General features: G+C 34.6%; 1 protein-coding gene and 2 pseudogenes across 3 annotated transcripts in view; 1 reads left to right on the forward strand and 2 right to left on the reverse strand.

The window, feature by feature from the left end:
- Window positions 1-2,253: 2,253 nt before the first annotated feature.
- LOC100934198 lies at window positions 2,254-2,824 on the reverse strand (annotated as a pseudogene).
- A 49-nt stretch (window positions 2,825-2,873) lies between these two features.
- The window catches only part of LOC105750666 (centrosomal protein of 290 kDa-like), a 33,666-nt gene continuing 11,072 nt past the window's right edge, over window positions 2,874-25,467 (forward strand). The window contains exons 1-11 of one of the 3 annotated variants that reach the window (XM_031938320.1): window positions 2,874-3,020; window positions 4,491-4,607; window positions 4,982-5,059; window positions 9,176-9,222; window positions 10,242-10,385; window positions 11,760-11,813; window positions 13,189-13,359; window positions 13,859-13,948; window positions 15,330-15,452; window positions 17,076-17,190; window positions 25,317-25,441. In XM_031938320.1, coding sequence (XP_031794180.1) covers window positions 9,199-9,222; window positions 10,242-10,385; window positions 11,760-11,813; window positions 13,189-13,359; window positions 13,859-13,948; window positions 15,330-15,452; window positions 17,076-17,190; window positions 25,317-25,441 — 846 coding nt within the window. In that variant the 5' untranslated portion in view covers window positions 2,874-3,020; window positions 4,491-4,607; window positions 4,982-5,059; window positions 9,176-9,198. Of the gene's footprint in view, window positions 3,021-4,490; window positions 4,608-4,981; window positions 5,060-8,807; window positions 8,881-9,175; window positions 9,223-10,241; window positions 10,386-11,759; window positions 11,814-13,188; window positions 13,360-13,858; window positions 13,949-15,329; window positions 15,453-17,075; window positions 17,191-25,316; window positions 25,442-25,467 lie in introns of those variants that run through there. The other 2 variants (XM_031938319.1, XM_031938318.1) reach the window with 2 other exon arrangements.
- Window positions 23,165-23,560, reverse strand: LOC105750667 (annotated as a pseudogene).

Raw genomic sequence — 25,467 nt, forward strand, 5'->3', positions numbered from 1 at the left:
TGTGAAAGTGGCAGAGGTCTGTGGAGAGTCTTGAGGTTTCAAAGTCTCATTCAGATATTACAGGTCAATTAAAAATAATATTAATTGATATTTATATAGTGCCTTACTATTACAAATTCCTTCCACTTACACAACTCTGAGAGTTGCCCTTTATACCTCATGCAGTAGGTTTATATTTTCTTTGTTTTTCTTCTCAAATCTAAAAGAACTAAAAAAAAAAAAAAAGCTTTCTATTTTTCCTTAACATTTCTGCCTATGTTGCCTTCCTGATGCTGTACTTGCAGGTCTGTGACACTCTTTTGTATTTATCTTCAGTACAAAACCAACCTCATTTCATTTACTGGGAAGGTTGATGGACTAGCAGCTGTGCTAAAATTTTATTAATGTAAGTACATTTAGATTTTAGCAGGGGTCTCCCAAAGTCTCTTGTGGTTTCGATATTCTTTTGTTATCTGCTTTGCCTATGCAATCCTACCTTTTGACTCCTTCCTACTCTAAAATTAGAGGGCCTGTATTCACATTTTAACTCTTACTCTTACTTTCTATATATCGGGCTAGTCACTTACCGCAATCGAGAAATGTAGGCTCGGCCGCCCTGACTCTGGGACCGGCACGGGCAGGAATAGAGCGCACTGCACAGACCCATGAGACCTGGTGGGGACAATCTGGTCGCCTAGCATCCGCTGCCGCCCCCACCACCTCCCTCAGGAGTAGACCAGTGGTGAAGGCGCGGCACGGGCGCGGCACAGGTTGAGGAAAGACAGAAGCCTCCTCCCCGGGGGCGGGCGCCCTGCGGACTTTCCCGTCGCCACCTCCAGACACTGGTCAGCGCAGTGAGTCGGGTTCCCCGACTCTCCCTCCCTTTCCCCGCTACGTGCCCCTGCCCCGATAGTGCAGCACGTGAGGCAGCCGAAGGGAGGATGCCGCTTCTCCAGTCCCGCATTAGGAGTCAGTCTGGAGGAGTGGGAGTGCGGGAGGCGAACCACGGTGGCATCTCGGAAGATGCCTTGTTCTCTGAATCCGCGATTTCTTCCTGAGAAGACCAGAGTGATGCTAATAAGCATCACTGCCCGTGCTGTGGGAGGTTCCTTAACTTAGTGATCCCCATCACCACCTCCAATCACTGCTGGTGAGAGCCGGACTGAGAGTTTTTACTGACCCTCCCCCAGGACCCGACTATTCACCTGCCCCACCTCTGGCCCCTGGCTTCCTCCAAGGTCTCTATCAGCATCTCATCCCCAGGGCTTGGGGAGATGCCGTCGCTCCGCCATCAGTTACAAAGCGTCTTGCTTGTAGCTGGTGTGTAACGTTGTTGCTTTCTGCTGATGTCCCTCCCCACTACTCAGACTGGGACCTCCTTGGGGCTGTGGATTGAATTGCCTTCCTTTATTTACCCCAGATTTAGCTCCATCCCTTGGCATGTAATAGATATGAATGCTTCAGGATTTGATTCGATAAGGAATCCTCTTTTTTTTTTTTTTTTAAGTAGAAAAAGCATTTTATTTATATGGAAAAAGCTACAGTAAGATCTGTAAAAGGTCCGTGAGAATATTATATTGCCCGTACGTATGAAAAAAATAAAATGTGAATAGCAACAAATAAAAGTTACACATCTTCCTACTTAGCAGTGCAATTAGTTCACATTCTAATAAAATCAAATATGCAACAAAACCAGAACAAGTGTTTCTCTATTATAAGCATTCTGAGAATTAGTGTAGAATGAGAATTAGTGTAAAACACTATGTTAAGTTTTTAAAATCTGTAGTCTACGGAATATCCTAAGCAAGAGGAGACAAAGCGTTCATTCGTTTCATTACTAGCAGTTGTACTTTGTCAAGACTGTGCACAGGAAGAGAACGTCTACAAGGTAAATAAAATATATTTAGTTTATACTGTAAAAAAAAATACAAATCATACAGTGACCTAACAAAAAAGTGAAATCTGAATACAAATTTATAAAACTGACATCTTAGACAAATACAGCATCTCATGTAAAAACATCTAGTATCAACAAAAATTAATTTAGTTGCTTTACATCTGCACTGTGGATTTTGTAAGCTGAAGATGCAGATGTCCAAGTATCATAAAAACCATAATAAATATCTTTTGCAAAGCATACAAAAGGATAAATACTCTCATCACAGTTTTAAGGTTATTTTCGGAAGTTTTGTCTTGCTCCAGAAACACATTTCAAATGGGTAAAAAATGGAATTAAAAAACTGGAATTTTCGGTTCTTCTAATATTGAAAAAAACCTAGAATTTAAGTACTGTGGGATATAGGGGAAAAAAGCTTCCAATTTACATTGAATATTTCTGAGTCCATTCTCTGGCATGTCTGTTATATTTTCCGTTGTCTAATTTATATATTTGTGCAATATCTGGTACTAAGGGGTCCGATTTGGATCACAAAGTAGAGAACCTATGGACAGCAAAACTTTCGATACAGTCACAGCAACTGACCATTGTGACCTCAGGATGTCAAGACAAATACTTCCATTATTATTTATGTTTGGGTGGTAGATTTTTTCTGTGAAAGCAATCTTTGGTGGCTTAAAAGCATAGTCTGTAGGGAAATTTACAGTGAGAAAAAAAACTCCACCTTGATATGCACTGTCAGGAGGTCCCATAATAGTGACTTGCCAGTGGAACCGGTCATCTCCCACAGCTCCTGCATAGCGCTGACTCAGACTGCAAATCACTTAATTCCTTCTGGATCCGCTTCAGCGCCGCGGGTCCAGGGGGCTGGGGGAGCGTTGGGTTCTTCCTGCCTCAGACTGCAGCCAGGCTGAGGAACTAGGGCAGCGTGCATGTGCAAGCGCCGAGCGTGAGTGTGAGGAGCGCGCGCACACACCGCTTTCCCCCAGCTCAGTGAGCCACAGTTCGTTCCTTCTCCTCCTGAAGGACAGGGACTTCCTCGGGGCTCCTGATAAGGAATCTTCTGAACGTCTTTTCTTAGTAGGGATCATCCCACCTCAAAATGTAACTACTTCTTGGGACAACGTTTGGAGAGAGGCAACAGGTGGGAGTGTAAAAAGTGTTGAAGTTAGGAAGAATCCTGTAAATTGTTGTTGCCCTGAGTTTCAGTTATTCCATCTGTAAAACCGGTGTACTAATAGTTCCTGACAGGGCTGTTGTGAAGAACAAAATAAAATAAAATTACTTGCCATTGTAAATATATGAATTTATATTTTGTGATTACTATCTTTGTGTGGGTTATTGTTTATTCAGAGTGTTTTCTTATTTGGGGTTTTCTTTGCCCTGAAACTAGAGTGATTTGTCGTTTTCTTTTCCAGCTCATTTTACAGATGGAGAAACTGAGGCAAACAGGGTTAAGTGAATTGCTCAGCGTCACACAGCTAGTAGTTGTCAGGCCAGGTTTTAACTTCCTGACTCCAGGCTTGACACACTATCCATCTGAATTGTTGGCATCCTAAAATCCTCATCTGTACAAATGTAGTAGAGGATAGGACAATAGGAAATGGTAGTATTTAGCCCCATTTACACTTGATTGTGATTAAACCAGGTCTCTATGCTATAAAAGCTTTTTGTTTCATGTGTTTAGAGTTTGAGTATTTGTGGTGGCAGTGTCTATTAAAAACATATTTATGAATAATATTTGGGACATGGTAGGCAACAGTTTGGTCTGTGATGATTCCTGTTCCAGTGTTGGTGGAGTTCTCTAGGACATTTGGAGTTCCATATAATATGGACATTTGCTGTCTGTTAATCCATGAAAGATGGTGGATTTCTAATCTAATTATACCTAGCTGGTCATGTGTTGTTAGGTATTCCGTGGGTGCTAAATTTTTACAGCAAATAATGTGTTTCACTCTTTGTCCCATTTTTTTTTTTTTTTTTTTTTTGCAAAATTTACCTTGATCACTAAGTCTAAACTAAATTAGTGTTGTTGCTACAGTTCTCATAGTTAAGAAATTTTTCCTTAACAAGTTCAGCTTTAAAAAAACAAAAACAAAAAGTTCAGCTTTTTTTGCAATTCTATTGCTCATAGTTTTTCCTTTTGGAGTTCAGGAGAATGTCCAACTGATCTCTCTCTCTCTCTCTTTTTTTTTTTTTTTCAAATCACTGTTCAGATCTGTAGTAGAAAGAAATTTAGATCTAGAAAAAAATTTTTCTCTCTCACTTAGTCCAACTGCCTCATTTCACATTTGAGAAATTAAGACCCAAGTAGGTTAAATGACAGCCAGGGTGAAACAGGTGTATGGCAAAGTCAAGATATGAACCCAGGTCCTGTAACTCGAAATATAGCATTTCTTTACTATACCCAATTACTTCTAATTCTAGCTGAGCTCTTAATTTTGTTTTAATACATTTTACCCACTTTGCTGTTTTGGGGTTGTGTGTGTATTTGTGCGAAGGTTCCCAGCATATCATGGAACTTCACCTCTTCTGGGATGACCGTTAAGAAATCGAATTTTATATTCATTGTTATGTTTATTGTGAATATGCTGATGTGTACATATTGTTGTAGACAACAGTGAATGAAATCAAGATGTCTTTGGATTGGAAAACATTATGGAGAGTTAGCCCAGATGATTTGCCTCTCCAAGAAGAATTAGCAGATGATTTACTGGTTTCTCTCTCTAAGGTATTTTTAAAAATATATTAAAATATTCATGGTTAAAGTAAAATACACTAAAAGTCATGGACTTCTGAATTGTTAGAATTGGAGGGATCCTTTTTCTATTATTTTTTGATTGATTTAAGTTTTATGCAAAAAATAATTCTCATTAACTGATAATAAACATATCTTCTTCCTCAGGGAAGAACTGAGGGAATATTAGAAATGCAATACTATATATACTCAACAAATAACATTATTCTATTGTGTATTTTTGCTTATTTACTTTTTCTTTGTCTCAAGAAAAGGTTCAGTGAGGGGAGGATAGAATAAAAGTATCAATGATTTTTTTTAAAAAAAAAAAGGAATAATGAATAATGATTGCTACTTTGTTTATATAGGTTGAAGTAAGAGACCTAAAAGATGAAAATCAAGAAAATGTGGTCCATCTTTTCCAAATTACTCAATCTTTAATGAAGGTTTGTATCAAGCAAAATAATTCTTACTGGAATTTAAACTATACCTCATATAATGCACTCAACACACATTAATAAAACTCAACTCTATTAACATTCATTAAATTCCTATTTTTACAAGACAATAGGAATAAAAAGGGGAGATGGACTGTCACATATATAGATATTACTGGAATAACAATTTGATAGTGATAAGATTTGAAGTGGGAGGAATCCACTTACAGTTGGAGGGCTCTAGGAAGCCTTGTGTAGGAGTAATATTCTGAATTGTTAGAATTGGAGGGATCCTTTTACTATTATTTTTTATTGATTTAACTATTTGACTGATTAAAAAATGAGTTTTGAGGGCAGCTAGGTGAAACTGGATAGAGCACCAATAGTGAATTCAGGAGAACTTAAATTCAAATCTGGTCTCCGACACTTAATACTTCCTAATTGTATGACCTTGGGAAAGTCACTTAACCCAAATTACCTCAGCAAAAATAAATAAATAAATAGAAATAAAATTGATTTTCCAGAAGATATTTCACTTTGAAGAAATAGATTTGGAGAGAATCAATTTTTGGCCTAGGGCAAAGCTTCCTAAACTGTGGATTGTGATCCTATATGGGGTTGTGTAACTGAATGTGGGGGTCATAAAATTATGGTTTATTATCAGTAAATGTTTGCTTTATATACTTATTTTATATACTTCTATACTTGGGTCATATAAAAATTTCTTAGGCACAAAGAGGTTGTGAGTGAAAAAAGTTTAAGAACTCTTAGTTTAGGAGACATTATGATAGAGGCCAGGAGATGGGAGAAAGTGAGATAGGAACAGCAGTATATAATCTTTTGTAACTGGAACATAGAGGACATTATGGAAATGAAATAAGAAAAGCATACATACAATTAGATTGAAGTTCGATTATGGTGGGTTAATAGCAGGATCAAGAATGCTTGATATGGGAGACAAGAAGGAGCCACTGAAAGTTTTTAAAGTAAGAATTGACAAAGTATATTAGGAAGCTTACTGAAGTAACTGAAAGAGGGAAGATAATGAGGGCAATAACACTCATAAAAGACTAGCACTATGGACCAGGAGAGATTATGAAGACCTGAACTAGGATCTTTCAACAACAGTAGTAGTGGAAAAGAGAATGGAAACCCAGAACATTGTGGAGATTGAATTGACAGGGTTTGGCAATTGACTGGGTGTGAGGTGAAGGACAAGGAAAATAAAAGATAATTGACATTGAGCCTTGATACCTGGGAGTCTGGTGGGATTCTTCATAGAAGTAACAAGGGTAGGGAATAGGCATAAATTTTGGGGGAGAAGTTGAGTTTGGGAGCTACTAGAACATCTAGAAATATAGTCAGTAGATAAATATGGAACTAGAGCTGTGGAGAGATGATGCTATTAGAGGTGAAAATGTGCGTGTGTTCTTTATAGAAGTAATCACTGAAACGTTAAAATTGAATGTTATTTCCAAGTGAGAGAGAGAAAGAAGAACTGGGCCAGGATAGAGATGTGCTAGACCCCCTTGCCCAAATTAACTAATCTGAGACATCTTCAGATATAAACAGAAAGCATTTATTCAGTCCTTGCCAGTAGAGGCCCAACCATACCTAGGCACACATCAGCTCCCATTTTCCAGCATGTGCCTGTCCTGGTCTGGCAGAAACAGTAAATCTGGTTAAATAGCAAAAGACCCGTCTTTTCATTGGACTGACTAAAAAGGAGGTAACTGTTATTAACCAATAATCAACAATGTTGTCTGCTTCCTGTGTGTTCACATCACGTCATATCACTTACTGAAGCTTGCCTTTCAGACCCCTGGGAATCATGTGACAAGCCTGCAAATTGAGCCAAAAGTATGACTCCTCCATCTCATAGACTTTTTGAGAGACCATTACCTGGCTCCATTCACAGACATGTGGGATACCCATTTTTAAGGGGGAGGGAGAAGATAGAAACCCACAAAGTAGTCAGAAGGAACTTTCAGACAAAAAGAGATAATATATAAAAAATGCTTTGTAGAGTGAAAAACACACTCTAATTATTACTGTTTGGTTCCAGACACCATGCTAGACACTGAAATTACAAAATCATAGTAGGGAATTTATATTCCATCTGGAGAGAAATAAGAGATAAAAGGATTAATTCTAAAGGTTCCCTGAATGCCTCCAGAATTATACAGATGATAACGAGAGGGAAGAAAAAGGAAGGGAATAAGCATTTATAGAGCACTTACTGTGTTCCAGCCACTCCTAAGTATTTTTTACAAACATTATCCAATTTAATTCAATCACCATATTGACAATAGGCTACAAGAGTTTAAAAGAAGGGAGATGTCACTGGAGTTTGGAGCTCTTGAAAAGATTTGAATTGTAGTACAAGGTACTCAGTGTGCAATTTTATATACTGCATATAAAGATAAAAAATAAAATAATCCCTACTTCTTCTGATGTTTTGACTGAGTTAAGGAAGGAAGAACAGAGATGGTACTGAAGGGATGCTTAGTACCAAATCCTAGAAGCAGAACTATTGTGTTTGCTGTCAGTATGTGGTTTAGTTGAACTTGTATAAAATAGATAGGATGAGACTGGATTGTGAGGGACCTTGAATCTCTAGATTTTATTCTGTCCATAATTAGGACAGATTTTGTAGAGATTTTTGAATAGGAAAATAAAATAATGATATCATCATTAGATTTAGAGTTTGAGTTAGCCTTTTGAAACTATTTAGTCCAGTCTCTTCATTAATCTTATAGTTGGGGAAATAGATCCATAGCATCCAAGGTCATTCAGAGCCAAGATGCAGCACCAGGTCTTCTGGCTCTGGTAGTCTTTGTTCTGTTCCCCACTGACTCTCCCTGGTTTTCTGGATATGTAGAAAATTTCCATCTCAAAGCTTATATTTAGGGCCTATCCCACAGATTATTGAGAGGATCAAATGAAGTCATATTTGTGAAACATATTGTAATATTTCAATAGTTATGTGAATGCCAGTTATTATTGTGGCATAATTACTTTAATTTACAAGATGGCTTTAATAAGGAAGTCGTTACCATGTAATAGCTTATGGTATGCTGTCTTTCAGAACTCTGTTGTAGGAGGATTAATTTGACATTTGTAAGGTGCTGTAATACAGAACAAGAAACTAGTGTGATGAACACTTCCAGGGAAAAGGGGGTTTTATTTTATTTTGACTCCTTTTGTATTTGGTTTGAAGTAGATTGGATTTCTCTCTCTGTTTCTTAGCATTGTCTAATATTTGGAGGCAAATTCATACAAAATTTCAAGGGAAATTTGCTTCCTGAATGTCATCAGTTACATTTTCCCCTGGTAAAAGTGTAAGAAAAGCCTGTTTGGTCCTTGAACAGAGAGGGATCCTCTCAACCTCATCAGCCTACCTAGAAAATTTCCCTTTTCTTCAGATTCTTTTGTCATGTAAGTCCCTCAGATATCAGAAAGGCAGAAAATAGCTGTGAAATATTAGCATATTCAAGTACTTGTTTCTAGATCAGATTGAGAGGATTCTGACAGGAGACAGATCATCTTGTTCTGAGGCTCCTGCAATGGCCTGGCTGGAAACATTAAGGTTGTAGAAGATGTAGCAGTTTGAAAAGAAAAAGTGGCAATATCACAAAGGAATTATCTCTGCAACTTGATAGTTACTTATCATTTATGGGGGTAAAGTGTCAAAGGGAATCCAAACCAGTCCCTCTAAAGTGGATAACAAATCATGTTGCATCCCTTTTATTATGTTTAGATGAAAGCCCAAAAAATGAAATTAGCTTCAGAAAAAGTAGAAAAAGCTAGAGAAGAACAGGCCAAATTTGGTGAGTACCTGGCAAAAAAAAAAAGTTTAAAATGAATAATGAGGGAGGAATTAATTTCCTTGACTCCACAAAGAATTGGCTTAATTCGGGTCAGAAAATGTGCATTTAAGTTTGAGCATTGTGATTGACTACCTACTATGTTACTTACTATCATACCAACAACTTTTTCTGATAGTTTTCATCTGACTGAAAAAAACACCCTCATATTTTTCTGGTGACAGAAAAAATAGATTTTAACATGTATTTCTTAGTAAATTTAGTGAAGTTAAATGTTTGTTCTGGTTTCTTTCAACAGGAAATCAGTTAAAAACTAAAGTTATGAAACTGGAAAATGAGCTTGAGGTATGTCTGTCATGCAATGTTAGTCACATCTTTATCATTAATATGAAATCTGTTATTCTCGATTGGGAAATTTCATAAACCTCATTGTGTTCATATTTAGCAAAATCAGTTTCTTTGAAGGGAGTAACCTTCATTGTTTATAAAAATTGTGTTGGCACCTAATGTGTGTAAGATTGAGCACAAATATATTACCTACAATGATTGATTCTAGATCACTTGAGCATCATTGTGTGAATCCTGTAATTGGGTTTGACCAATCTGGTGATATTTCATTTCTGTTCAATGGTGCTTACTGAGAAATGCATATTGTAAAGTATACAAATTTGCTATTAATACTTCTTTTCTTCATGAAACTAATTTGGATTGTTTCCTGGAACAGTTTGAAAAATAGGGACTTTTAAGCAAAGATTTTAGTTAGAGCCACTAAAAAAGTTTGCTAATTCCTATAGTCTTGTGATAGAACATGCCATCCTCATTCATAAGGAGAACTATGGAGAAAGAATGTGAATCAAAGCATAGTATTTTTCACTTTTGTTGTTGTGACTTGTTTCTTTGCTTGCTTTATTTTCTCTTTCTTGTGTTTTCTTTCCCCTTTTGGTCTGATTTTTTCTTAGACTACATACATGTCTGTATGACAAATACAGAAATATGTTGAGAAGAATTGCACATTTTAAACCTGTATTGGATTGCTTGCTGTCCAGGGGAAGAGGTAGAGAGAGAAAAGGGAAAAGTTTTGAGAACATAGGTTTTGCAAAAGTGAATGTTGAAAATTATCTTTGCATGTATTTGGAAAAATAAATTGCTATTAAAAAAGAAAATTATAAAAAGAAATCTGCTAAATTAATGAGTTTAAATATAATCACTAAAATAGGTTAAAATTTTAAATTAATCTTTTTTCTTAACTGCTATCACTTCAGATTTTGAAGTTCTTTTGATTAATCAAATCTGATTTGTCACTATATTTGGCTATTCATCTCAGAAATTGTATTCAGATAAATACATTTTTGTTTTGTTTTAAGGTGGCACAACAGTTTGCAGGTGGTCAGGATACATGTTTTTTGGGAGATAAAATTAATCAACTAGAAATACAATTGGAGCAGAAGCACAGAGAATTAGAGGATATGGAAAAAGAGATGGAAAAAGAGAAAAAAGTCAATGAACAAGTAAGGAGCCTTTCATTCACATTCTTTATATTTCTCTGAAGTTTGTCTTTCCTTGGCCTTTAGGTAGGATTTTTTTTTTTTGGCATTTCCTTTGAGAAACAGCAAAATGTGCAAAAAAGACTGATCTTGGAGTCACAAGATTGAATCCTACCATTGGCAGTACCTCTATAATCCTGGGCTATAACTTAATATTTCTGAAACTAGGTTTCTTTATCTATTAAAATGGAGGTAATAAATGTACAAAATTATTGTTTTAAAAATAAGTATGTTGGGAATTATATAAAAATATGTGGACAGTGGGTGGACTTGGAGTTGGAAGACGAGTTCAGACTGCTTCAAATCCTTGCTAGACACACACTCTTGAGCAAGATGTTTAGCTCATTGCCTCAGTTACTTCACTGGTAAGATGGGGAGCCTCATATCCTCCAGGATTTTATAAGGATACAATGAGACAATATTTGTAAAGCACTTCACTTACCATGTAAGCAACTAAAGGGTATGCAGTTTTACCATTAGGGATCCAATTCATTATTTATGGTAAAGAAAGGCTCACTCATAGTATTATATCTGTTTAAGGTATTGTCAAACTCTGACTATGTCTGGTAGGCACCACAAATATAGTTTCTCCTATAAACCCTGGTATATTGCCTAAGGAAAACAGAGTGGGTGACAGTATGAGGGGAGCATCCTTGACATATATACCATTAAACAGAGTGACTCATGACTTTAATCCTGTTGAGAGATTTCCACTTTTAGTAAATAGTCCATAGATTCCAGTTGAGCTAGCAACACATTGGCATGAGTGCTTGGGATCTTGTCTCTGGTCAGAGAAGGAAAAAAAGAAGTGTTGAGTAGGAATTTTCCTATTTCTAGAGTCTGTAGTGGAGATTTTTAGAGAATGAGAAAATAAAATTTACTATTATAATCATAGCAATTTGCTCATTTAGTTGATATGGTATAAGTACTGCAAATGAAGCCATGTCATTGAAAAAAATCTTTTTAAGTAATGCTATTTCCTTAGTTAATATTTGTTCAGAGTAAAAAGTGTTTGGGGTTCAGCAGATAACAGTAGTTCTTAAACTAATAACTAATCATTTCAGTTATTCATTTTTCCCTAGCAATATTTTTATGTATATATTCCCCCCCCCCCATCTCTGTAGTTCTTATGTTTGTTTACTTCATCTAATTCCTAAGTGGTTTCCAAAAGGTTCAATTTAAAATTCATATTTCAAATAAAATTGAAGTCATCATGTAAAAACTACGTTTTTAAAGGATTTTATTTCAGTTTCATAAGGTTGCTACTATAATTTTCATAATGAAATTGCTTTTTAATTTTTGTTTGTTTTATAAATACCTTTCTTTTTATCATTCCAGTTGGCTCTTCTTAATGAAGAGGCAGAAAATGAAAACAGGAAATTAAGAAGAGAGGTTGGTAAAATGTGATATCATTATATATGTAGATGGTCATCCTGAAAATCTAATAGTTAGTAGTACCTCAGTGAATTCAGATTGTTTTCAAAACATGTATTCTAAGCACTTGTTCTTTTCAAAGTTAATATTTTTTTTATTTGAAATTTTCTCAAAGATTTAGAAATAAGATGAGAAATGGAGACATTAAGCAATTCTCAACACTCAGTAATAAATGGATAAGTTTTGTTTATGGATTGATTATTATATGGTAATTTCTATGATGACAGGCTAAAACATATGACCAAACTTGTTATTAACTCATTTTATTCACTCAGTTAAAAGTTACAATTGCTTAAAAACTCCCAAATTTTGAAAATATTTTAATTGTTGTTTTTATTATTTCTTTAATCTGTCTTTAAGGTAGATAGTCACCTTTTACTTGTTTTCTTTAATAAATACTAAAACTGCATTCTTTGATTATCTAGAATAGTACAATTACTGTTTTATTTTTTTCTTTCTCCTTAAATATTGATCTCTTTATTTTCGTTAATTGTTTTGCTATCCTTCTTTGGAAAACAAACATCTAAAAAAAAAAGATGAGGATTTAAGGATTTAAAAAATCTGGGTATTTAAAGAAAAGCATTGGGGCCATTATTTAGATAATAATTTTATTGCAAGTAATTTTAATAAGTGTTAGGGGGGCTTTGGTTTTAATACAGAATGAACAGCTTTGTCAAAACATCACTGACTATCAGAAACAAATAGATTCACAAAAGGAAACACTTATGTCCAGAAGAGAAGATAGTGATTATCAATTACAATTGTCTAAAAATAATTCAGAACTTGCTCAGTATCTGGATATAATTCAGGTAAAAAAAATGCTCTTTGGATTTTTTAAGAGTAAATTTCAAGGTGTATTCCTGATTTTTTAAAATGAATTTGATTTGGACTTTATATTCTTGAGCTTTCAATGATTTGAGACCTTCAGGTAAGAATCATCGATAATTTATTTTTTCTCATACATGGTGGTATGGAGGAACCTGTCAGATTAGCATTACTTCATGAATTTTTTAAATGCTCACTTTAAAAACAGGAAATAAGTCAGTCCACAAATGCTGTATTTCTTTTACCCTCTTTGCCTATTTTGTTTAGGTTTACTTTAATACCTGTATTGGGAAGCATTTAGTAGGGCCTCTCTACTCAATTTTAAATTTTTTCTTTCATTTAATGTCCACCTACATTCAAATATACATTTGTATAGAATTGTCTTTTCTTTAGTGATTATTCAAAAGGTCCAAAGTTTATTAATACAATTCAGTTATAATATTTAAAATTATTTAACTATGTTCACAAATATCCATTCTGTTCTTTCTGTGGTTTTTATCTTTAAAAGAATTTAACAGAAGCAAATGAGAAAACTGAAATTCAAAATCAAGAAATGAAAAAGAACCTGGAAGAATCAGTGCAGGAAATGGAGAAGATGACTGATAAATACAATAGGATGAAAATTATTGTTCAACAGAATGATGTTCTAATAGATCAGTTAAAAAAAGAAAGGCTTCAGGCAAGAATTATGCTTAACTGAGGTTGTCTTTTTACATAATGGTATGAAGGAAATGGTGTAATTTTGACACAATAGTTGATTTTTGAAGCTTGCTACATGAAGCCAAAATTTTATTAATTTCCTTTAGTTATGGATAGAAACAAATGGATCTCTAGAGCACCATCAGAAAATAATCTTTGGTCAAACTATTTAGAGTAAATTGAATTAATTTTAAAAATAAATATATTGTATATATATCAGTGATGAGTATGTATGAATATGTAGTTGTTTTTCATATTATGAACAGGGCAGTTGTTTTTCATATTATGAACAGGGCTGGGGTTCATACCCTTGATTTTATTTTTATTTTTTTGCTATAGGAAAGTCCCAGATGAGATAATTCACTCATCTGGTCTGTGCTAACATAAGGAAATAGTACATATAAATCTACTATATCCGATTTATTTGTACATTTGGAATAAAATATCATTTCAAAATTTATCAAATTGGTAATTTTCAGGTACAGGAACTTACAGAACTTCTAAAAGAAAAAGATGAAGACGATGATCCCATTATGGCTACTGTTAATGCAAAGGTTGAAGAATGGAAGGTAATTCTTCAAAAGAGTTGTGCAGTTTCCTTATGTTTAAGTTTAGGCAGTGTTCCTCAAATTTTCAATTTTTTATAAAAATTCTTATACCATCTACTTAATTGAATAAAATAAGTGAGTATATCTAAATGTATTTGTGCATGTATGTATTGGTGTGTGTGTGTGTGTGTGTGTGTGTGTGTGTTTTATTTTTCATGGAAGTTCTTTGCTAATGCCTCTTAAAGGCATGAGGTTGATTCTGGCACTACCACTGCAGTGAATCTCTGGTAGGTCTGATGCCCTAGAAAGCCTTCAGGTTTAATAGACTATCTTCTGTTGGAGATTCAAGAATCATAGAAAGTAGCATCTTCATTTGACCATTGGGACAGACCTCCCAGGTCATCTCACCCTCATTTTACAGATAAACAAACTGAGTATTAAGTTATACAAGTAATATTAAGTGGCAAAACTGAGATGTAAGCAAGTACTTGTGGCTCAGAGATAGGGCTCTTTTCACTAGTTAGAAGACTGGGTAGAATTCATGAGGAATTTTTTCTTTGAGAAGAGATGGAAGATGACTGGTTCTGAACCTTACAAAAACAACAACAAAAATCCTGAAATTAACTGTATCTTAACAGTTAGAAAACAACTGAACACAAATATCTGTCAGTTCAAAATCAGTTATCTATGTGCAGTTTATTATTGACTGTTTAAACCAGGAGTTAAAATGAATACTAGGATATAAGAAAGAATAAATTGGGAGAGGGTATTGTGGGTAATTATGAGTGGTTTGAGAGGCATGTAGGTAGAGCAATGAATAGAGTGCTAAGCCTAGATTCACAATGTCCCCTCTTCCTCAGTTCAAATCTAACCCCAGACATACTTAACCTTGTTTATCTCAGTTTCCTTGTCTGTAAAATGAGAAAAAAAATATTTTTTTCCCAAGAATACCCCAGATGGAATCACAAAGGGCCAGATACATCAAAAACAACTGAAGAACAAATGGGGAAATATGTTTAGGGGCAGCTAGATGGCACAGTGAATGGAGCCCTGGGCCTGAGTTCAACTCTGTCTTCAGATGATTACTAGCTGTCTAAAAAGTCACTTAGCCCCATTTGCTTTGGTTCCTCATTCTTAAAATGATCTGGAAAATAAATGGCAAACCATTCCAGTATCTTAGCCCAAAAACTCTAAATAGGATGATGAAGATTTGGACACCACTTAAATAAGTGAACAACAACAATAACAAACTAATCAAACTACAAGCCAGTGGGAATTAGATTTTTAAAATGTGATTGACAATAATTTTGTCTTAGAGATGTAAAATTGCGGCATGATAGAGAGTAAAATAAGCAAGGTTATGTTATTCCAGACTTGAACAAATTCTACATTCTTTTTGCAGAGAATTTTTGCTTCTAAAGATGATGAAATAATCAAATATCAACAAATAGTGTGTAATTTGAGAGAGAAAATTAGGAATGCCCAACTTGATGCTGACAAAAATAATGTTATTACTCTACAAGAGGTAATCTCCAAAGTTCCATTCCTCTCTGACATTTTCAGAAATTTGATGATTTTGCCATGTTTTGCTTTATTTTAATGGCTTCTCTTTAACTATAATAAAAGGATATATTTATGGGTGGTCTACTGAAATTGCCAACTTTCAAATTAGTAAAAACCTTTTATATATTATTGTTGGAATCTTTACAAACTGTTAAGTTATTAGAGTTGATAGAGACAATAATTATTTAATTTAGCATGGTTCAGTAAGATTGATTTGATCTTACAAGGAGATGTTATGGGCCAGAACTTGAAACAAGGTACTAAGTACAACTGATAGAAACAATGCTTGTGTTCACACCTTTAGAGAGCTTATATAAGTTAAAAGTATTTAAGTACTCATTGGAGTTCACACGTTTGGGAGATTTCAGGGTTTAGTATGAGATATCCGAATTCACACCTCCCTTGAAACTCTCAGGGCCAGAGAGCACTCTGGGAGAAACCCATAATCCCATTCTCTCAGAGGAGGAGTTAACCTTTGGGAGATCACATATAAAGAGGCTTTTTAGCTTTGGGTGAGTTACTTCGGAACATTGACTGGGGTCGGAGAGGAACACTCTGGGAGGAAGTCTACAAGCCCTCTCTCCAAGGCAAAAGAGATTCATTGCATCTTCCATCTTGGTGCTGGCTGGAGGCTGAAGAAAGCAGAGGCAAAGGACAAGCTGCAAGAGCTCTTGGAACCAAGCAGAGAGATAGGCCTCTAAGAAAAACTAACTGGGCTATATTGGAGACAATAAAAGATCTGAACTTTTAACACCTGGATGCATTGGGGTAATTATTGATCTGAACTGAAACTAAGGCTGCCTCCAGAAAACCTCCCCGAGAAATCTTCCCCCAGAGAGAACCATCTCATTATTTTAAAGAACAAAAACATCAACATATTATAAGATATTTTAATCTCATGTGAACCATGGCATTTTGTTGTTAACATTTTAACTGTGTCTGAGCATGCCTTTTCATGAGAGACTTAACAGTTTGCACTCTGACCAATTATTGACAAAATCAATCTCCAAATAGAATTTAGTTATTAGTTAAATTTCCATCATTTCTATCATCTAGATGTTCTATAAATAAATTCAAAAGACTGTTAGAATATAAAAGGATAATAAATACTTAAAAGAGATACTCCCTTTTAAGAAGAGGAGTAAAATAGGGAAAAATGAATTCTTCAGGAAAGCATAACAAAGAATTACAGAAAGTTAAAGAAGTATTTTATGATCAAATTAGATCTCACAGAGTGACAAATTAACTTTATTTTTTATTGACATAAAATAAATTAAGTATCAGTGAGAAAGAGATAACTCTGATTTTAAGTACAGGAAAAAAGTTGAATTTAAAAGAAGCCACAAAAAGTTAATATACTATATTCAAAGTATTTTCAATTAATTAGCTCATTAATAACAACATCATCTCTTACATTGTTTTTTCCAAGCAATGTTGGTATACAAAGTAAAATAAGACTTCATTGCTGACTCCCAAGGAGCTTGCAATTTATGCAGGGAGCTGACTTATTCATGTTTAATAATGAGAGAGTAAAGCCATATAAAGTTATATTACAGAATTATTGATTTTAAAATATTTTTTTCAGGGCATACAAGAAAGAGATGGTCAAATTAAGTTGCTTATTGAACAAGTCGAACAGTACACAAAAGAAATGGAAACAAATACACAGTTTATTGAAGAAATGAGAAGGCACAAAGGAGGTAGTTAATCATCACTGTAATTACTGGACTGTGTTATATCCATGTGGGAGTACATATCAAACCTTAACAAATTCTCTCTTCTTCTCACAAATAACTTATTGCATAAATGTCATTAGTTAAACAAATGTATAATTAACATTTTAAGACACTGTTTTGTCTATCTAAATCTTCTCTTTTGGATGTTGTCTATTATCTTTTGGACCAGATCAACAGCAATAAACAAAATTGTTGACATGACCCCTTCTTTAAATTTTAAGACTTTTTTTTACTGATGAATAGAAAAAAAATCTTAATTTTGGAGAGCATCCTTGTTTTCAAGGGTAATTTGATTTGTCATTTTGAATAAGCCTTTACTGCTCTATGCATATGTAGATCCTTTGAACTTCTCATTTAGTCAACAAGCATTATTTTTTTTTTTGTAATTTTGTTTTTCTTTCTTTTTTAATTATAGCTTTTTATTTACAAGATATATGCATGGGTAATTTTTCAGCATTGACCCTTGCAAAACCTTCTGTTCCAACTTTTCTCCTCTTTCTCCCCACCCCCTTCCCTAGATGGCAAGTAGACCAATACATGTTAAATATTTTAAAGTATATGTTAAATACAATATATGTATACATATCTATACAGTTATTTTGCTGCACAAGAAAAATAAGACTTAGAAATAAGGTAAAAATAACCTGAGAAGAAAATCAAAAATGCAAACAGACAAAAACAGAGGGAGTGGAAATGCTATGTTGTGGTTCACACTCATTTCCCAGAGTTCTTTAGCTGGATGTAGCTAGTTCGTTTCATTATTGAACAAATGGAACTGACTGGTTCATCTCATTGTTGAAGAGAGAGCCAAGTCCATCAGAATTGATCATCATATAGTATTGTTGTTGAAGTATATAATGATCTTCTGGTCCTGCTCATTTCACTCAGTATCAGTTCATGTAAGTCTCTCCAGGCCTTTCTGAAATCATCCTGCAGGTCATTTCTTACAGAACAATAATATTCCATAACATTCATATACCACAACTTGTTCAGCCATTCTCCAATTGCTGGGAATCCATTCAATTTCCAGTTTTGAGCCACTACAAAAAGGGCTGCCACAAACATTTTTGTACATATAGGTCCCTTTCCCTTCTTTAAGATCTCTTTGAGATATAGGTCCAACTTATATTACTGTTGAATATAGATTCTTTAGCCTGGTTGAAAAATGAATTATCTCAAGAGCCATCAGCTAGTCTTCTAAATGAAATATGATCAGTTCTTTCAACTATACACATCTTAAAAGTTAATTAAGGACAGATTTATACTTTCAAGTATAAATCCTGAAACTTTACACAGTAAAACAGTCTATTAAAAACTTAATTGGTATATATGTATATGAGGGCAACAGTTTTTGACAAAGATCAAAAAGTTAGGCCATAAATGTTGGCTATCTTATTTCATGACATTTTCTGTAGAAGCACATTACTTGAGAATCAAGTAGAAAAACTAACTAAACTCATTTAAGAAACACCACAGTATTTATTTTTTAAAAATGTTCAATTGTTTGCTTCTCATAACTTGCCTATGCATATCCCCATATCAGCTCAACTTTAATGTGTATTGTAATTTCAAGAACATTATGATAGCTTTGGAAGCTCATCATAAAAATATATAAAGATATTATTGCATATAAATACAAACTTTATTCACTGTGATAACTCCATTGATTGGAATTATACAAGAAAAGTAAACTCTTTAGTTCAAAAAGTGTCATTTGATTATTTTCTATTTTATAGAAGTTGTAAATAGTAGTTGATTGCTATCTATTTTCAACTTCCAATTGGTTCAAAACTATTAGCAGCACTCTCCAGTTCTATATGGAACTGTTCAGAGAGTTCTTTCAACTTCTCTTTCAAAAATATATATTTTTTAACTTCTTCATAATTGTACTTTAGTGTAGAGGGCTAAAACTCTGAAAAGGTGTACTTGAATCAGACAGCAGAGCACTTAAGGCTAATTATCTATTTGATGTGAGATAATATCTCTATAAGCATATATTTAGATGATATGGTAATGTGATGGCTCTCCTCATGATTGGCACTTGCTGAATGTTTGGTGGTGAGGTAATCATAGGCAAGGATTGAGGGCTGAGGGAGAGAGATCAGGGCCCTTGGCTGCAGGATGAAGAGGAAAGAGGCTGGAGACTCCAGACTCCAGAATCCATGATACATCTTTGGCAAGCCATGTGGCAGCTTGCCTACCTCCTTCATTTCTCCCCCCAAAGACCAAGGACTTTAATTGATCCTGATTCTGACTGATCATGAGGCCCTCCAGGAAGCTAGCCCAGACATTATACTTAAGGTTTTCAATTTCTTTGAAAAATGAGGGATTCAAGTTGAAAAGTAGACTAAATATGAAAATTAGAACAACACAAAATGGTATAATTTATAAATTATTTATTAGACATAAAAACAGACACTTGTGAAAAAAAGTATACATTTTTTTTCCCATAAGCTTTTCTCAAATGCAAGTTTCTAACAAACAGGTAATAATCATCTTCATCCATGAAATCTATACATCTTTACTGTATAAATTATGTTCCACATATTACTGATATTAAGACAATTTGAAATGAAAAAATGTGGGGATGCCCATTACAACACTCACAAGTAATTTTACCCTATTATTTAAAATTTAAAGACTTTATTTTAAATTTTTGGTTATTCTTTCTCTAACTTAATTAAGTGGATATTAGCTTATCCATATTTTAGAATAATAGCATTTTAAAGTGCTTTGCATATATTGTTATTAGGCAACTGAAAGGAGGAATTAAGAATTCCCTTTAAAAGTTTTGTTTCAGATTAAATATCTCTCTAGGCACTCTTTTTGAATTCTCCTTTGATTTGGTTACTAATACAAACAACTCATACATTCAAAACATATACTGAGATAGTACAAAAGAAGGCAAAATAAGATCAACTTCATCTCAGTCGTTTTAAAAACTTATGAGGAATTTAATTTTGGATCATTTGCAGAAGATTGATTAATGACTTTTTATGACTGGATAAAAATATTTCCCTGGTTTTCCATTTTTCTTCAGCTCTTTTGTTTTTATAAATGTTGTTCACTATCAAAATAAGGGTCATTAATGGCTGGCTTCTTAACATAAATGCTAAAGAGCATCAAATGTAATTCTGAAACTATAGACTAAGCATTTACAAGACCATAAAAAATTGTTGATTAAATAGTTTACCTTCAACTTTTCCTTTTCTAGATCTGAAATTAGAGATCTCTGTTATTTTTCAAAATCTGTTCAATGTTAGGTGGAAAATATACAATTCTGGAATGCCGATATATATGATTTAACTATTATTCATTCTACTTAAATTCAATATATGGAATTTAATTTTAAAAACTGAAACAAGGGGAATTTTTCTTTACAGTGTCTTAATCTTTGAACTTAACTTTCTGGCCATATTTTATCCTATATGGGTATTAAAAATGTGACTATTGTACTTTAGCTCATTAGATGCAGATAACTAGGGAAAGCCAAATTTTGAGAATTTTGTGTATGGAGTTGGTATTACTGGGCACAAAGGAGAAATTCTTAACAGCTGAAGTACATAGTAGCAATTCTGATTTTTGTCATGGTATCTTGTGATTTCTTTGCTCTAGAAATTTCTAGTGAGGAAACAGCCTCATAATAGTGACTCAGTGGAAGTCCCATTTAGGATCTAGAGTATAATTTTACCCCCTCTTCTCCGTTCCCCCCACCTCCTCAATCCCTATCTCCTTGAAGAGAATGAGGAAGGATATCAGAGATAAGTAAATAAGAATACAAAACAATAGCTGTATGATGATCAAAAGGCCCAAAGAAAAGAGAGCCCTTTTTAAAAACCTAGCTCACAAATAGATAAATTCACAAGCTCATAAAGACAGAGGGAAAAATGTTAAAACTGAGAGAAGCTAAAATACTTGTGAATATCTGTTAAACTGAAAAACACTAAAAATAAAAATCCCTGATTATAAAAAGAAAACTCTGCAGACTCCCTAGAAAATTAAGAAACAGCAACAAATTCAGGAGTGATTTAAATGTGAAATAAAATTATGAAAACAAGTTAGAAATAAAAGATCAGGAACCAGATGCTTTTGATGTTGAACTAAAAAAAAAAAAAAATTAACAATAAATAGATGGGTTAGTAGAGACTCTGAAAAAGAAAACAGATTTTGACCACAAAGATACAGAAAATAAAACTTAGCAGAAAAGGCAAGAATTAAAAAAAAACAAAAACAAAAACATGCAATGGGAGGTTCCTTAACTTAGTGATCCCCATCACCACCTCCAATCACTGCTGGTGAGAGCCGGACTGAGAGTTTTTACTGACCTTCCCCCAGGACCCGACTATTCATCTGCCCCACCTCTGGCCCCTGGCTTCCTCCAAGGTCTCTATCAGAATCTTATCCCCAGGGCTTGGGGAGATGCCTTCGCTCCGCCATCAGTTACAAAGGTCTTTCTTGTGGTGTGTAACGTTGTTGCTTTCTGCAGGTGCCCCATCACCCTGCTCAGACTGAGAGCTTCTTGGGACTGTGGGTTGAATTGCCTTCCTTTGTTTGTCCCAGATTTAGCTCTATCCCTTGGCATCTAAAAGATGCCTAATGAATGCTTCACGATTTAATTCATTAAGGAAGATTTTTTTTTTTTTTTTTACGTAGAAAAAGCATTTTAATTATATGGAAAAAGCTATAGTAAGAGTGGTAAAAGGTTCGTGAGAATATTGCCCGTAGGTATCAAAAAAATTAAATGTGAATAGCAACAAATAAAAGTTACACATCTCCCTACTTAGCAGCGCAATTACTTCCCATTCCAATAAAATTAAGTCAAGTATGCAAGAAAATCAAGTGTGTCTCCATAAACAGCATACTGAGATTTATAGTGTTCATGTTAGGTTTTAAGAATTTGCAATTAATGTATGGAATATCCTAAGCAATAGAATGAGGCAAAGCATTCATTAGTTTCATCACTAGCAGTTGTATTTTGTCAATACTGTGCACAGGAAGAGAACGTCTAATGAGTTGACCCTACATGGTAAATAAAATATATTTAATCTATAAAGTAAAAAAATACAAATTATATAGTGAGCTAACAAAGAATGAAATCTAAATACAGATATAAAACTGATGGCATCTTAGACAAAGTGTCTCACGTAAAAACATCTAATATCAGCAAAAATTAATTAAATTACTTTACATCTGCATTATGGATTTTATAAGCTGAAGATGCAGGTGTCTGAGTCTCTTTAAAAAATAATAATAAATGTCTTTTGCAAAACATATAAAAGGATAAATACTTTTGTGTGGAACAAAGACCACCAAATTAAATAAATCAAGGGTACCTTAAGGTAGAACAGAAAGGAATTTTATTATGATCTCTCAAGAAAAGGCATTTCCATCACCACCACCACCATCACCACCATCACAACAAGCAGTCAGACAAGGAGAGGCAAGGTACAGAAAGCAAAGATTATATACAAGTCTTGGGTAACACTCCCCATAAGGTGGACTTCTGATTAGTCAGGACAAATGACCTCACATTCTAAATCATAAATGAATAAAAGTTTCTAACCCAACCACATCTTTAGGATTACTAAATTATATGGGAATTTTAATGCCAAGATGGCCATAACTTAGTTTCACAAAGAAAGGGCTGTATGATCCATTCTTTATAAACCACTGGATTTTTGAAGAAACTTGGGCCTGGAGCCCAGCCAACTTTCACTCAATTTAAATAGCATTCACAATTCACTTCACTCTTATCACAGTCAAGATTATTTTTGGAAGTTTATTTTGTCTTGCTCCAGAAACACATTTCTAATAGGTAAAAATCAAAGGGTTTCAGGGTACACTGGAACAGCATATGGGGCTCGATTTACTTCTAATATTGAAAAAAAAAACTTAAGAATTTACAGTACTCTGGGATAATACGAAAAAAGGTTGCAATTTACATTGCATATTTCTGAGTCCATTCTCTGGCATGTCTGATATAGTTTTTCCTTGTCTGATTTATATGTGCAATATTTGGTACTAAGGGATCATCTGGATTTGGATCACAAAGTAGTGAACATATAAACAACAAAATTTTTTATGGTCAGAGCTGGTGACCACTGTGACCTCAGTATGTCAAAACAAATACTTCCATTGCTGTTTATGTTTGGGTGGTAGATTTTTGCTGTAAGAGCAATCTTTGGTGCATTAAAAGGATATTCTGTTGGGGAAAATGTACAGTGAGAAGGAAGGTGCCACCTTGATATGTGCTGTCCGCAGGTCCCATAATAGTTGCTTGCCAATAGAACAGGTCATCTCTTACAGGTCCTGCTGAGCAATGGACAGGAGGCTCACGTGCAGATCTCAAGATTCATACTGGATCTGCTACGGTGCCTTTGGGCTCCTCCTGCCTCAGGTGGCCACTGGGCTGCGGGGTGAGGCCAACCTAAGTGTGCAAGCGCCTAGCATTAAGTGTGAAGCCCGTGCACAGCCCCCTCTTCCCCTCCCCCTTTCTTCCCTCTCCTCCTAGACAAGTGGCCGTTCTTTCCTTCTCTTCCCGACAGACGCGGATTCCTCCCCTGCCCCCTCCACATCGGCTCGGGATAAGGAATCTTCTTAACGTCTTTTCTTATCAGGGGTAATCCTACCTCAAGATGTAACGGCCCCTTGGGACAATATTTGGAGAGAGGTGAAAATACAAAAAGTGTTGTAGTTAGGAAGAATCCTGTAAATTGTTGCCCCGAGCTTCAGTTTTTCCATCTGTAAAATCAGTGTACTAAAGTTCTTACCTGACTGGGTTGTTGTGAAGAACAAAATAAAATAACTTGCCATTATAAACATATGAATATATATTATTGTGGTTATCTTTTTAGTGGGTTGTTGTTTATTAAGTGTCTTCTTGTTTGGGGTTTTCTTTGCCCTGATACTAAAGTGGTTTGTCATTTTCTTTTCCAGATAATTTTACAGATGGGGAAACTGAGGCAAACAGGATTAAGTGAATTGTTCAGGGGCACACAGTTAGTAGGTGTCTGAGGTGTCTGAGGTCAGATTTTAACTTCCTGACTCCAGGCTTGACACACTATCCATCTAAATTGTTGGCATCCTAAAACCCTCCTTTGTACAAATTGTACAACTCTCTATTACATTTGTAATAGAGGAAAGGACAATAGGAAATAGTATCTAGCCCTATTTCCTCTTGATTGTGATTATACCAGGCCTCTATGTTATAAAAGCTTTTTATTTTATGTGTTTAGAGTTTGAGTATTTGTGGTGGCGGCATCTATTAAAAACATATTTATGAACAATATTTGGGATATGGTAGGCAAAAACAGTATGGTCTCCGATGATGATTCCTGTTCCAGTGTTTATATTGGTGGAGTTCTCCAGGACATTTGGAGATCCATATGGACATTTGTTGTCTGTTAATCCATGAAAGATGGTGGATTTCTAATCTAATTCTAGTTAACTGGTCATGTGTTGTTAGGTATTCCATGGATGCTGAATTTTTACAGCAAATAGTGTGTTTCAGTGCAACATTTTCTTCAAAATTTACCTTGACCACTAAATCTGACCTTATTACTATTATTGTTATTGTTGCTGCTACTGTTCTCACTATTAAGAAATTTTTCCTTAACAAGTTCATCTTTTTTTTTTGCCAGTAATTCTCATTGCTAGTTTATTAAGTTCAGATCTACAATAGAAAGTTAGAGATTTAGATCTAGAAAAATTTTATCTGTCATTTAATTATACTTCCTCATTTCACAATTGAGAAATTAAGACCCAAATAGGTTGAATGAAAGCCAGGGTGAAACAGGTGGTAAAGGGCAAAGTCAAGATTTGAACCCAGGCCCTGTAACTTGAAATATAGCAGTACTTCCACTGTGCCTAACTGCTTCTAATTTTAGCTGAGTTCTTAATTTTTGTTTTAATAAATTTTACCCACTTTGCTGTTTTGGGTTTTGTGTGTGGGTATGGGTGTATGTGTGTGTTTGTGTGAAGGTTCCCAGCATATCATGGAACTTCACTTCTTCAGGGATAACCAATAGGAAATCAAATTTTATATCCATTGTTACATTTACTGTGGATATGCTGATGTGTACATATTGTAGATCCCTACACAACAGTGAAAGAAGTCAAGATGCCTTTGGATTGGAAAACATTATGGACAGTTAACCCAGATGACTTGCCTCACCAAGAAGAATTAGCAGATGATTTACTGGTTTCTCTTTCTAAGGTATTTTTTTAAATGTATTAAAATAT

This window comes from Sarcophilus harrisii, chromosome 5 (genome assembly GCF_902635505.1).
Source record: "Sarcophilus harrisii chromosome 5, mSarHar1.11, whole genome shotgun sequence".
NCBI lineage: Eukaryota > Metazoa > Chordata > Mammalia > Dasyuromorphia > Dasyuridae > Sarcophilus > Sarcophilus harrisii.